The sequence below is a fragment of the Planococcus citri genome, chromosome 4 (assembly GCF_950023065.1).
Source record: "Planococcus citri chromosome 4, ihPlaCitr1.1, whole genome shotgun sequence".
Classification (NCBI taxonomy): Eukaryota; Metazoa; Arthropoda; class Insecta; order Hemiptera; family Pseudococcidae; genus Planococcus; species Planococcus citri.
The window spans coordinates 7,933,953-7,947,111 of NC_088680.1; the positions used below are offsets into that span (position 1 = coordinate 7,933,953).

Below are 13,159 nucleotides of genomic sequence, written 5' to 3' on the forward strand. Positions count from 1 at the left end.
TCTAACCAGATAAAAATTTGATTTTCTGTTATTATGTAACAAAAAATTGCAGTATCTCTCTCAAAAAAGTTTTGAGGTTCAAAATTTCGACTTGTTTTCAACGTTACACCTCAGTACTCTGTTGATGAAATGATGAGCACTTGAAACAGAAACATATTTGAAAAATTTTCCACAGACTGCTTCACTCCTCGAGAAATTATTCGATTTTGAAGGGGAAAAAATTATTATTCCGTTCTGGGAAAACTAAGGTGACATTAATTTGAAAAAAATGCAACATCAACAACAAAGATATCATACCTTGGTCATCAAAGCTATGTTTTTTTCGATAAAAACAGAACTGCTAGATTTATTAAACAAATAAATCAACAATTTTCTTTGAACATCTCGTTAATGATACATCGTAAATTTCATTTAAAAAAATTAATTTACTAGATTTCATACCAACTGATATCAAGATGCATAGGTACATAGTACATACATACACTATGTTGAAAAAATTAGTTGACAAAAGATTTCTTCATACACCTGATTAAATAATGCCTCGTGGAGTGGATTTCTTTCCAAGAACAGTAGTTAAAAAACTGTAGAAGAAGATCAAGGTTAATATCTAATGCGTTCATTTGTGAAATCAACACCATTTGTCATACCTCCAATAATTAATAACAACTGTGTCGGGTACCTCGACATCGCATGGTTTGGCTTTAAAACATGAAGTTTCTCACCACTCCAAACGTTAGTTCATCGAATTTCATTTCAGTGGAACCAGAACGTATCTTTGCTCCTAGAACTTGTAAGTTGAAAATTTCATTTTTCCGTTTCGTGCTTAAGATTGTGAAAAAATCTTTGAAATTGATCATTTGATCGTAATCACTCATTTGATCATTAAATCGGAATTCATCGAATAATGATTTTTTTGAGAGAATTCACTTTTTTTTGATAATTTGCACAATGTTTTCATTTCAATGATTTTTTCTTTTTCGATATTCAACTTTTGAACTTTATCTTTTTCACAGACATCAGGCGAACATTCAACTCTCATCATGAACAAAATATCATTCATTTGCGGAACTTTGCTCATCGGCATTATATCAGGTAAACTTTCAATGCATTTTTCACTCGTTCAAAGCCACAACTTTGCTTTCCTTACAAAACTGATTCACCACTAATCTCAACCAAACGAATGATTTCAGCCAATCTGAAACCAGTTCATAGCCTGGAATCATCAGACAATAATCCCTCTTTAAGCTGCATTCTTTTTGAAGATTTTGGTTGCGGCGTTCAATGCACATTCATGGCAAAAGTGCAAAACTCCCCACAAACTTCAGCATCCTGTAACGATGAGCAAAAATGCACCTGTACAGTCGAATCGAACGAATCCCTGGACACCTTGTGGTATAAGAAATTCAATGCGGATGATGTGCTTAGACAAATCAAACAAAATAGAGAACTTGCCAAAAAGGTTACTCAAGTATTAAAAAATACATCTCGAACGGGTATGCAATCTAAACAAGACCTTAAGGAAATTCTACCGAAACGCTTGTATAGAAAAATTCGTGTTAGACCATACACGAGTAATACAACCAAAATTAATCAGACAAAACTGGATGTGGAATCTATAAAAAAATTGGTCAGCAAACAAGAAGTGAAATCAGTGATGCTAAATTTACCTATGTTTGATACCACCGATCTGCAATTCTTGAATTGGATGGAGAATTTCTACGCATACTTGGGTGATAATAAAGAAAATGCCAGCATCCAAAGTGTTTATCATCAAGTTGGTCTAACTGGTAATGTCGATTTGAAAGAATATCTTGATTACTTCTTGGACGAAGACGATGCACCTGAGATAGATACAACGATAAAGTACGAACAGGATGATGCTGTTCCTCAAATTGTGGCGAATATGGTGGTCGATGGAATGATTAGGGGATACAGTGATCTCAATATTTTCCACATGTTCCTATAAATGTATTTTCTGATACCTATGTACTATCATCGATTAATTATTTTACCATAGTGTTATTTTTCAGATATCCTCATGCAACCATGAAAGTTTACCATAAAATCACTTGTTAGCATTGACATTATCAATTCATTTCTTGTCACATTTGGTGCTTTAAAAAGGAAAACACCTCATTTCAACCAGTAGAGAAATTTTTGAGCTGTACACAGAAAAATATCCAGCCAACCACACACAATTTCTAGAGCTGAATTTCAGTTTTTGTTTTTCTGAAAATGTTTAAAAATTTAGAGGCTCTTATACATATCTATGTACTTCTACTTTTCCATGTTTTTAGTTTTTATGAAGGATTAAATCCCTAGAAATTTTGATCGTTTGACTTGAAATTTAGCTTCAGTTTTACCAAGAAGCATTTTGTGACCAAATTTTTCATGTAGGTAAGTGGAAAATGGACAAAAACCAAAAATTTCTCGTGTTGGAAACTTTGTAAATTTGCTCAAATCACTGAATTTTGTTCAAAAGTAACTCCCCGAGGACGAATTTCCCCTATTGACAAAAACTGTGCGTACAACATGCTGAAATGCATGCTTTTTTGCATAACACACGCATGCGTGAATTTGGACTTTTTCAAAAAATCATGCTTAAAAGTAAACTAAAAGTATGTACAAAAAGTGCGGAACTCTTAGAAGAAAAATTGCTCATAACTCACAGGCAATACTATCTACTGATTAATTGTGAATTTAAAGACATTCCAATAGATAATTTTTTCAAAAGAATGAAAAAAAATTGAAAAATTTCCGCTACATGCGGGGATTGATTGCAGGTTACTGCGTTGTGCAGCCGCTTAACTCACTTGGCCACCTCGCAGCTTATTACAATTGAGGTTATTTTTGCATAAATGTTATCAATTTTTGGGATTGAAAAAATTTTTACTCACTACTTTCATTTTAGAAATACTTACTTACTTGGTTGCCAGACTGCTTCTGTTTAGCATGAGGAAATGCACATTTTCAACGCGATAATGCAAGATTTTACACAATTGTCCAAAATCACGCATTGTTACGCATGCTTTTAAGCGTAATTTTGTCAATAGGGTCACCATTTCCAGCCATTCTGGAGCCTCCAGCTTGATTTTTAATTTCTCCTAAATTTTGAATTTGCTTCAGACTGGCTGGAAATGGCAAAAATCTCCTTCGGGGGGGGGGGGGGGGGGGTTAAATCTGGGTAAAAGACAGTGATTTGTGCAAATTTTGGAAATTCCCTCGCAAACTGGAAATTTTTGATTTTTGACAGTTTTCTTTATGTAGAAATTTGGTCAAAAACCTACTCTTAAGGTGTCACTCTCAAAATCAGCTCAAATGTAGTGAGTGAGTGGTATGATCAATTTTAAGTTAGTTTATGTAAGGGTTATGATTATCCTTATTACGCTAGAGGTAACAGGATTGGATGTACACCTATAGGAGGATGTACACCTATAGGAATATATCTAGGAAATATCACTATAGGTGATGACTTATTGCCGCGGCTGGGCGTAGGTAAATTATCCACCATACACTTACACAATAGCTACCAATCAATGCCTGCAGATGAGGTATCAACTGCTAACTACCATACTGATGCTTCAGTTGCTCACCTCGCCCGCAACCTACTACTGGGTACTACTCCTAACTACATCTAATCAACTCACGGATACTTAGAGCTTTACCATTGAGAGTATATTACACCACTTAAGTCGCAATATACCCGTACTTTACCTGGAGGGCACCAGACCACCTCACTCAAGACACATTAACTGAAGACAGAATGAAATCTTTCACCATCCAACATACACATTAACCAATCTTATAAATGACGTTTATCCAATATAAGCACACACTGACATAGACATTAACTGAGAGATGGGTGCAGGGCCGCGTGTACGTTAAAACACACGGGGTACGATACATAATCACAAAGGGAAAACATTAACCAAGGTCTAGCACAAACTACAATAAATACATTAACCGAGAATCATAAGTGACAACTCACATATGATACACACTTTATGCTAACTTACATTCCCCTAAGGGAACGCGAGTGTGCCGAGACAGGCAACAGAGAAGGAATTAACCTCCGAGCATTAACCATGAATTGAGCACTTGCAACTAGCCAGGAACACTTCTGCACTGAGAAGCTACAACACAACAACTGACTGTCTAGTCTCTTGTAGCCTAGTGCTTCGGTTCAGCTACTGCCATGCCACGTGGCCACGCCCTTCGGCGTTGCTAGTGGGAGCTAGACCCAGTGTTACCACTCATCTGTACCCGTAAAGTACCGCATAAACATGATAGGCATAAAGTATATCACATTTATGTTATGGCGACTATGATTTTGTCGGCGTCCTACTACATCTTGATCAACCACTGGTGTGCTGATTAAATATGCTGATGCGGCAATATCCTGGATCAGTAAGGATCCATAAACAACAGCAGTTGGTAGCTGACTCGAGTTGTGAAGCCAAACTAATCACCGCTAATGAAGTACATATCAAAAGAAGCCATCTGGATATTGAGACTAATTCAAGAGTTAATCAATTTCACTGAAATTCCAGTGCTTTTAGTAGATAACAAAAACGCCATTAAAATTGCTGAAAACGTTGAATTCCATAGCAGAAGCAGAACAAAGCATATCCAGAGGAAGTACTTCTTTATCCTCAACTGTATTTGAGAAAACATTATCAGCATGAATCATGTTAGAACTGAGCATGCAATTGGCTGATATTCAAACAAAACCTTTACCAAATCCAAGATTGTCAATCTTATGAGAACAATCTGGACTGATGTCATCAATCTAAGTTTTAGATTATTGCTCAATAATTCTCAAATTAGGGATAGTGTTGAAAATAAATGAAGCATACATTTCCAAAACACATGTTGACATTTACATCAACTACATTTTTTTCCAACATAATGATGGAAAAGTGATCAATTAATTATTTAGTAGGAATCTTCTTCTTGTTATTTTTGATACCTTGACATGCCATCTCAACATGTACATATGTAGATGTGAAATTTAGTAAACATTCAAAAATATGATCTTGTTCAATGAGGAAAACAAATTTTTTAAGGCATTGATGAAATTATTATTCACGTTTCCACAGTTTGGAGTTGTAGATGATATGATGTTGATATTGTGGATGTATTTTGATGGCTTGGTATAAAAACCTTGTAAGTCCAGGTTTTTTCAAAAATTCTTTTTTTGTGGTTTCTTTAGTAAAAAAAAAAAAAAAAAAAAAAAAAATGAGGAATCCGAATGTAAAGGCCTCATAAGTCTAAAAAGGATCCTAGTGCTTTAATCAGCAAAAATCTAACATTAAAAAGCACGTAAGACCAGCATACGAGGTAAGTACAAGAATTTCGATCATCAATTGTAAATTTTAAAACCTTGTAAGTCCTTGTTAAAAACCACGTAAGTCGTACGTAAGCACAATGAAAATCTTGTATGTCGTCTCTAGAAACCTCGTAAGTCCTTTCAAAGCGCTTTAATCAACTACCTTATTAAATTTTATCAACCTATAAAATATCATCAGGCCATACCATTAAGACCTCTAAAATATAATAATGCAATCTAAAACTGCAAGTAACAAGATATGAATGTTTAACACGTTTTTTTGTTCTCCCAAAAAATTTAGGATTTTGGACTCACATGGTATTTATACCAAGCCATCGATTTTGTTGATGTCAAATTTCACATCAACATTAACATTGACATGTTGACATGAAAATAGATTAGTTTAATACTCTTAGATAAAGTATTGCACCATCTTTGATAGGTATAAGGAATTTCTGTTAAACTTTTTGACTATACAGACTTTTCGTCTGTACTTCTTTGGAAGTGGACTTTGCATCGATGCTGTTTTCAGCAGGAGTGATAGCCACATCATCAGAAGAAATCATTTTCGGAAAAAAAAATTTAATTTTTAATCTCAAATTTTATAATTTTACATGCAGGAGGTCGACATAAATTTTGATGTGAATGTTGACCCATCCCATCCACATCCGTCAGTTTTGGATGCCCCATGTCGATGTGAATTTCGACCCTGTATTGAGCCGATTGTCGACACAAATGCAGATCAACATCAGTCGACAATTACATCAACAATTAGCTGGACACAGGGTCGAAATTCACATTGACATGTGGCATCCAAAAGTGACGGATGTGGATGGGTCGACATTCATATCTATCGAAATTAGCATGGTCATATTGGTCATTGTTGCACTGGAAGTCCATTTTCAAAGATTCTGAGGTTGCAAGGTCATCTAGCATAAATTTTGCGGCCCAAAATGGCTGATTTTTTGATATGTTGTGCCCAAGGGTCTTGGCTACAACATATCAACAAATTAGCCAATTTGAGCCATTTCTACATTTCCAAATTGTACCTACTAAGTACCAAGAATTTCTTATCAATATTTTTTTGGACTTGGTACGTTTTAGAAACGTATGCTTCAAATGTAAAATTTGTGTCAATATAGTTAATTGTTCATTTCATCATACAGAATGGCTGGAAATAGTGAAATTTGGATTTGGGGAATTAATATCAGTTTTTGGACTTATTTTGATCATTTTTACTGATCAATGTACTTTTTTCAAAAAAAGCATAAATCATCAAAAACAGCCAATTTTTAATTTTCAGTCGTTCGCCAAAAATCAAAAAATGAAGCTGGGCAGCTGAAAATTCTGTTTCCGGGGTTTTAGAACACGCTTTTTTTTAAATTCGTGGTCTTGTTCAAATTGAAAGGTGGCACCTCAATGAAGATGCCCCAAGCCCCAATGTATCATTTATGTAGAGAGGTATCAGCAAGTTACATGGCACCAATTTGGAGTTGCATGCAAAGTTCCACCTCTTTCACCTCGCGATTCATTGCACATGCACCCTCATCCCCTTCTTGCCTCACTTGGTCGTCGACTTCCACCGGAAATTCATCGCATTAAACCTGGCAAGTAGTTGTTCGTATAGTCTTATTACATTTTACGCGAATCTTATTGCAACAAGAGCTCCATCAGCATGACAACGATGACGACGACGACGACTACGACGTTACGAGGTGCAAAAAAATCAACTCAGTCACGCCATCGCGAGCCGACTGCGATGAGAGACATTAACAAATCAGCACGAGATACCAATTTACTCGCCTGATAATCCTCTCCCTTCGCTTCCTGCCCATATACATATATTGCACACTTTTGAAAACTCAACGCTGTGTGGCGACGATGCCTGCCTGTCACGCCATAAATGCAAATACCTATCACGAAAACCTAGCTGAAAACCTCTTTCGTCGCTGACAGTATGAAAAACTTGGTCGTACGAGTATATAAGTGGTCGTTTTTCAACCTCAACTTTTCTCTGGTTTTGAAATCCAGCTCAAAAATCGGCCGATTTTTGAATATAGCAAAGAGCAGTGCAAAAAACACATAGTTTACGAAGGGTAAAAAGAAGCACAGTAGTCGACCCATCAATCGATACGCAACCTTCTTCATCCTAAGGTCAGTGTAATCATCATTCATCGTAAACCTTGTCGTATCTATTGCCAAATACAAGTACAACGAAAATACACAGATATGGGAAAGGGCGGCGGCGAGGAAACAAAACAGCGAAAAAACAACCCAACCAAACTCACAAAAACCACACCCTATATCAATTTTAATCGTCAAATTGTGTCCTTTTTAGCACACACACAGTTGTATGTACATTGTGTGGGTGTGTATCGTGTATAGAGCTACATAGGTACCTATATACCTATACGATGCACGTGAATCAGTGTATGTATTTTAAACAAACGAGTTATAACCATACCTAACCTACCTACCCACTTGCTTTTTAATACAAACTAACGCAATAATATACCTTCGTTGTCCGCCTCCTGCCTTATATAAAGCAACAAGGCTTTCTACCTCACACACAGCGATAAATGGTGAAAAGAGACAGCGGAAAACTACCCACCAGCGAAGAAAATCGTCTATGGGGAAGACAACCGGAGCGGAGCGGAGCCTTGGATTCGTTCGCGTGACTGGTACGGCCTAACTCGGGCCACCTTTATAGCAGACTTGACTTTTAAAAGCCGAATGCCAGCGTAGTACGATGGTAATATTATTTGTTGCTGCCATTGTTATTATTATTAAGGTACTAGAAGCCACCGGCTTTATCTGGCATGGTTTGCTTTTCACCTTCGCTTCGTGAAAACTATTTTGGCGATGTGTGAGAATAAGACAAAAAGGGTGAACTACGCGGAAAAGTCGCGTCAGTTTATCGAATGTAGATAATTGATTTGTGTCTTTATCCAGTCTGGTTGGGGGGTGGGGGTGATTGTGGCCTCCAAGGTAAGGTACCTATTGGTAAAAATTCGTACTGCATTGTGCCAAAATTCCAAATCTTAGAAGTTTCTCATCGTGCTTTTGCGAGTTGAACTCTCAGATGAGACCAGTTTTCACCTTTTCAACATTTTTCAAAGTGTTTGAAATCAATATGAATTATATGTAGGTAGGTACATGAAGACCTTTTGAGCAATGAAATTTATTTTCACCAAAATGTATGATAGCTCGAAAGGCGTTCATTGTTAAAGCTACCAAGTAAACCTCACGAAGTGTAGAGTAACCGATTTGCCCCGGATTATTGTGAGAAGTTTTGACCACAGAGGTATATGCGGGTTCTGCGCCAGGAGTGAAAAATTCAACCTCCAAGTGCCTCATAAGAGAATTTCAGAAGTGTGAAAAAGACTATCATACCTTGGGTAGTCCACAAAAAAATTTATAGATGTCCAATCACAAAACTAGGGGTCCCTCAGGGGGCCATAAGTCTCAAAATTTTGATTTTCGGTTCATTCCACCAATAAAAAGAAATGAAAAAATGTGTTCAAAACGTTACTTATACTTAATAGTAATTCCCAGGATGTCGAATATATGAAACGTTGAAAAGTCATAGAACCCATAACGCTAGGTAGGTATATTTTGAGCCCAAGAATTTCAAAAACAAATCCCCAAAAAATGATCAAAAAATGCGATTGGGCAGCTATAATTTTGGGAATCATCTTTTCCCGTTACAAATCGAGTTTCTTGAGATTTGGACGCGATTTCGAGTGTGCACCCGAAAGGGTGTTTTTGGGCACAAAATTTTCAAAAAATTGTCTCAAAAATGATCAAAAAATATGGTTGGGCAGGTACAACTCTGGGAATTGTATTTCCTATTTATAAGTCGAGTTTTCAGGAGTTTGGGTGCGATTTTGAGTCCAAGCATCCGAAAGAGTATATTTTAGACCAAAAATTTTCGAAAAATTTTCCCACAAAAATGGTCGAAAAATGTGGTTGGGCAGCTACGACTCATGGAATTGTGTTTTATAGTCTCGAGTTGCGTTTCTCGGATTTTGAGAGCAATTTCGAATCTGAGCATCCGAAGGAGTATTTTTTGGGACCAAAACTTTCAAAAAAATTCTCCCAACAATGGTCAAAAAATGCGATTGGGCAGCTACAACTCTGGGAGTTGTATTTTATAAGTCACAAGTCGAGTTTTCAGAAGTTTTGGTGCAATTTCGAGCCTATGCATCCAAAAGGGTAAGTTTTCTTGGGCCCAAACTTTACAAAAATTTTACCAACAGAGGTCGAAAAAGTGATTGAGCAGCTACAATTCATGGAATCATCTTTTATATCTAATAAATTGAGTTTCTCGGATTTTGGGGCCCAATTTGGAATTTGCGCATCCGCAGGGGTATTTTTTGGGCTGAAAACTGTCCAAATAAAAAGTGCCCAAAAATAAACAAAATATGTGATTGGGCTGCTACAACTTTTGAAATCGTCCGAAACTCGACTTATGACTGGAAAAGATTATCCTCAAAGTTTCGTATGATCAATCACATTTTTTCTCCATTTTTGGACAATTCTCCGAATAGCTATTTGGAGAATAGTACATATGTACTTCTTGACTTTTTCACGCTTGATACATTGTTTTAGGTACCTACATTTTTTCATTTTTTTATCATCAGAATTTCCCAAAAATTTTAGCGTTGAGACCTAGGAACCCTCGAGGGTTCCATAGTTTTGCGATTGCGCAGCTATAAGATTTGTGGAAAACTGTACCTTTAGGGCAATCTTACTTTTGAAAAAAAAAAAAAAAAAAAAAAAAATACAAATTATTGTGCTCAATAAACTAAGAATTCTGTCCCCTCCTCATTCAGGCATATTTTTACGGCGATCAAAGTAGGCAACTTTATTAACACCTTCGTACGTGTATTATTTCCTTGTTAAGGGGAAGTCAACTATTTTTGATTTAGTGATATTAAGTTTTCCGATTTTGTGGTGATTTTCAAGACTACAATATTCAGATTCAGACGTTCAAGACTCCAAATTTTCATAACTCTAATTCTTAAGATTCTGATTTTAGTCCAGTAACTTTAGCAAAAAAATAGGGGCTATGGTGAATCTCCAGGTGGCAAGCTGATTTTTGGTATACTGGTCCATTTTGATGTCCTGAAAACGAATCCGAGGAGTCCCCTACTGTGCCGGGTGAGCTTTCCCCCAAATTCTGGATTTTAGCCCCCCAAAATAGGTTTTTGGCCAATATATCGAAAAATATCGACTCTAGCGCAAAAATGATTGAAGAATGTTGTTCTACGTTAAATTTCCGATCTATTGATATATCAACTATCTTTCTCCCCCCCAAGGGGGGTGGAACTACAACCATTCAAAAAAGGGGGGTTTCCTGAAAAATACATAAAGGATATAGGCGCTTGAGGGGAGTGAAATGGTCCCCGAAAGCGTTCGAGTTGATATCAGCATGGAAGGTGGGTCCCATCGAGAAACTTCCGCGTGAAAAATTTCAGATCGGCACCACCTCCCACTTTTGGGGAACCCCCCTTTTCTGTAATTTCAATACCAATTTTCTCAGCCCCATTTCAACCGATTTTGAAAATTTTTCAGTATGTTATGTATATTCATAGTAGGTATCCCCACGAAAATTTTCATCCCCCTCCCCTCATGTTTACCCCTCAAAATGGTGTGAAAATGTGCCTTGGGGAGGGTTGGGGGTAAAATGGAAATTTTGGGGAAAATAACTAAGTATTAATGAGTAGGGTGTCGTTTTCTTATGATTCGATACCGCTGAGCACGAATATGACGTCAGATTTTTTGCTACACTCATCTAGCCCTCTCCACAGCACATAGCCCCCCTCAATTTATACTTTTTGAAATATTTCAATTTCGAAAACGTCGATTTTGAAAATTCTGATTTCAAAGACTTTCATTTTCAATCTACCTACTCTGATTTTTAAAACTCTGCTTTTCAGGATTCTGAAATTTCAGGACTCCAATTTTGAAGACTTTCATACCCGTATTCAAGACTCCGATTTTCAAGATTTCAATTCTCAAGATTTCGATTTTCGAGACTTCTATTTTGTAAATTGTTATTATTATTATTATTATTACATACCTATTATTATTCAAGTGAAATTGTGATTTCCAAGACTCCGATTTGCAATACTTCAATTTTGTAGATTTTTCACATTCTGGAGTACATCCAATTTTCAAGAATGATTTTCAAGATTTCAACCTTATTTCAAACACTGTCACTTTTCAAGACTCTGATTTTGAAAACCTTGAATTTCAAAAATCTATCTAGGTATCTATTTTCACTCCGATTTTCAAGATGTCAATTCTCAAGATTTTGATTTTTAATATTGTAATTTTCCAGACTACAATTTTCAGATTCTGATTTCCAATACTACAATTTTGAAAATGTTGATTTTAAAGCCTTTAATTTCTAATACTTACTCCAATTTTCAAGATGTCAATAATACTCAAGATTTAGATTTTTGAGACTCTGATTTTCGAGACTTCAATTTTGAAAGCTTTGATTTTCAAGATACTTATTTTCAAGATTTTTGATTTTTCAAGATTGTGATTTTCAAGACGACAATTTTCAGATTCTGATTTTCAAGAATTAAAATTTTGAAAACGTTGATTTTCAAGACCCTGATTTTGATAAATTTGATTTTCAAGACTTTAATAATTTCTAACTAATACTTCGATTTTCAAGATTTCAATCCTCAGGATTTCCATTTTCGTGATTGTGGTTTTCAGGTTTACAATTTTCAGATTCTGATTAGCAAGACTTCAATTTCCGAGACCTCAATTTTCGAGATTTCAACTCACCAGATTTCGATGTTTGAGATTGTGATTTTTGAGATTACAATTTTCAGATTCTGATTTCCAAGACTTCAATTATGAAAACGTTGATTTTCAAGATAAAAGTACATATTATTTTTAAGACTGTGATTTTCAAGACTTCAATTATTCTGTTTCATTGAAGTTAAAATGTGCGAAAAAGGAGAGCAACACTACATTTGAATCATTATTGAAGAATTTTCGTTATTCCACTCCCTTCACCCCTTACCACATTTGACGAATGGGTGGTTTAATGTTTATGAGTAGTTCCAATTTCCCCCTCCCCCCGTTTTTCAACTTCCTGAGCTCTATAAAATGAAATTTTCAAGAATTAAAAACTTTGTATAATCCACCTACATTTTTTTTTAGAGTAAGATTTGTTGTAAGTTGTGGCAAAAAAAGGCTTTTTGGTGGGTAATTTTGATTTAAAAAAATTATTTTGTGACAGAAAATGATGTATTGATAGTTGGGAAGGGGGGATGATCCTCAGAAATAAATTTTTTTCGACCTTATATTCAACAAAACTACCACCAGGATCACTTAGCTTCTGTCCTTTATCCTACACTTATTAGGTATACTTACATATTATACATACATTATACATTTCTGCAACTTCGACGCCATAATACGTGGGTTTTTCTTTACATAGACAGATACCAGGTACCTAGTATATACAACGTTGAAAGTAAATTATTTTAATTATAACGTTGTTCGTTATCGTAAAGTTATACGCGATTCCCTCGTCCTGTTTTTCGCCTGCCCTTCCTCTATATCCCTATAACAAAACCCAAGAACACGAAGTAATCGCGGTACCACCAAATAACATAAGTATACCTACCTATCTAACCTACCTATTATGTGTATTATTATACATATAAGCTACCTACACTATCACCACTACACACGTAAGTGCAATAACACGGCATCTAGTCGAGTCGACAATGTACGTAACGTATACTATGGAGCACATACCAACCATCGAATCGCCCTCTCTCTATCTCTCTATACGTA

The 13,159-nt window shown here is 35.9% G+C and overlaps 1 protein-coding gene across 1 annotated transcript; it reads left to right on the forward strand.

The window, feature by feature from the left end:
* Positions 1-631: 631 nt before the first annotated feature.
* LOC135845390 (uncharacterized) lies at positions 632-2,082 on the forward strand. Its single transcript, XM_065363899.1, has 3 exons — positions 632-790; positions 1,014-1,092; positions 1,191-2,082. Exons 2-3 carry the CDS (start codon positions 1,041-1,043, stop codon positions 1,964-1,966), a joined length of 828 nt encoding a protein of 275 aa, XP_065219971.1. The 5' UTR covers positions 632-790; positions 1,014-1,040; the 3' UTR covers positions 1,967-2,082.
* Positions 2,083-13,159: the final 11,077 nt, after the last annotated feature.

Bases quoted from the DNA above. Each gene is read 5' to 3' on its own strand.
- LOC135845390 (XM_065363899.1), top strand. From the start codon at position 1,041: ATGAACAAAATATCATTCATTTGCGGAACTTTGCTCATCGGCATTATA. The intron at 1,093-1,190 runs GTAAACTTTCAA...GAATGATTTCAG, and splicing joins GCTCATCGGCATTATATCAG to CCAATCTGAAACCAGTTCAT.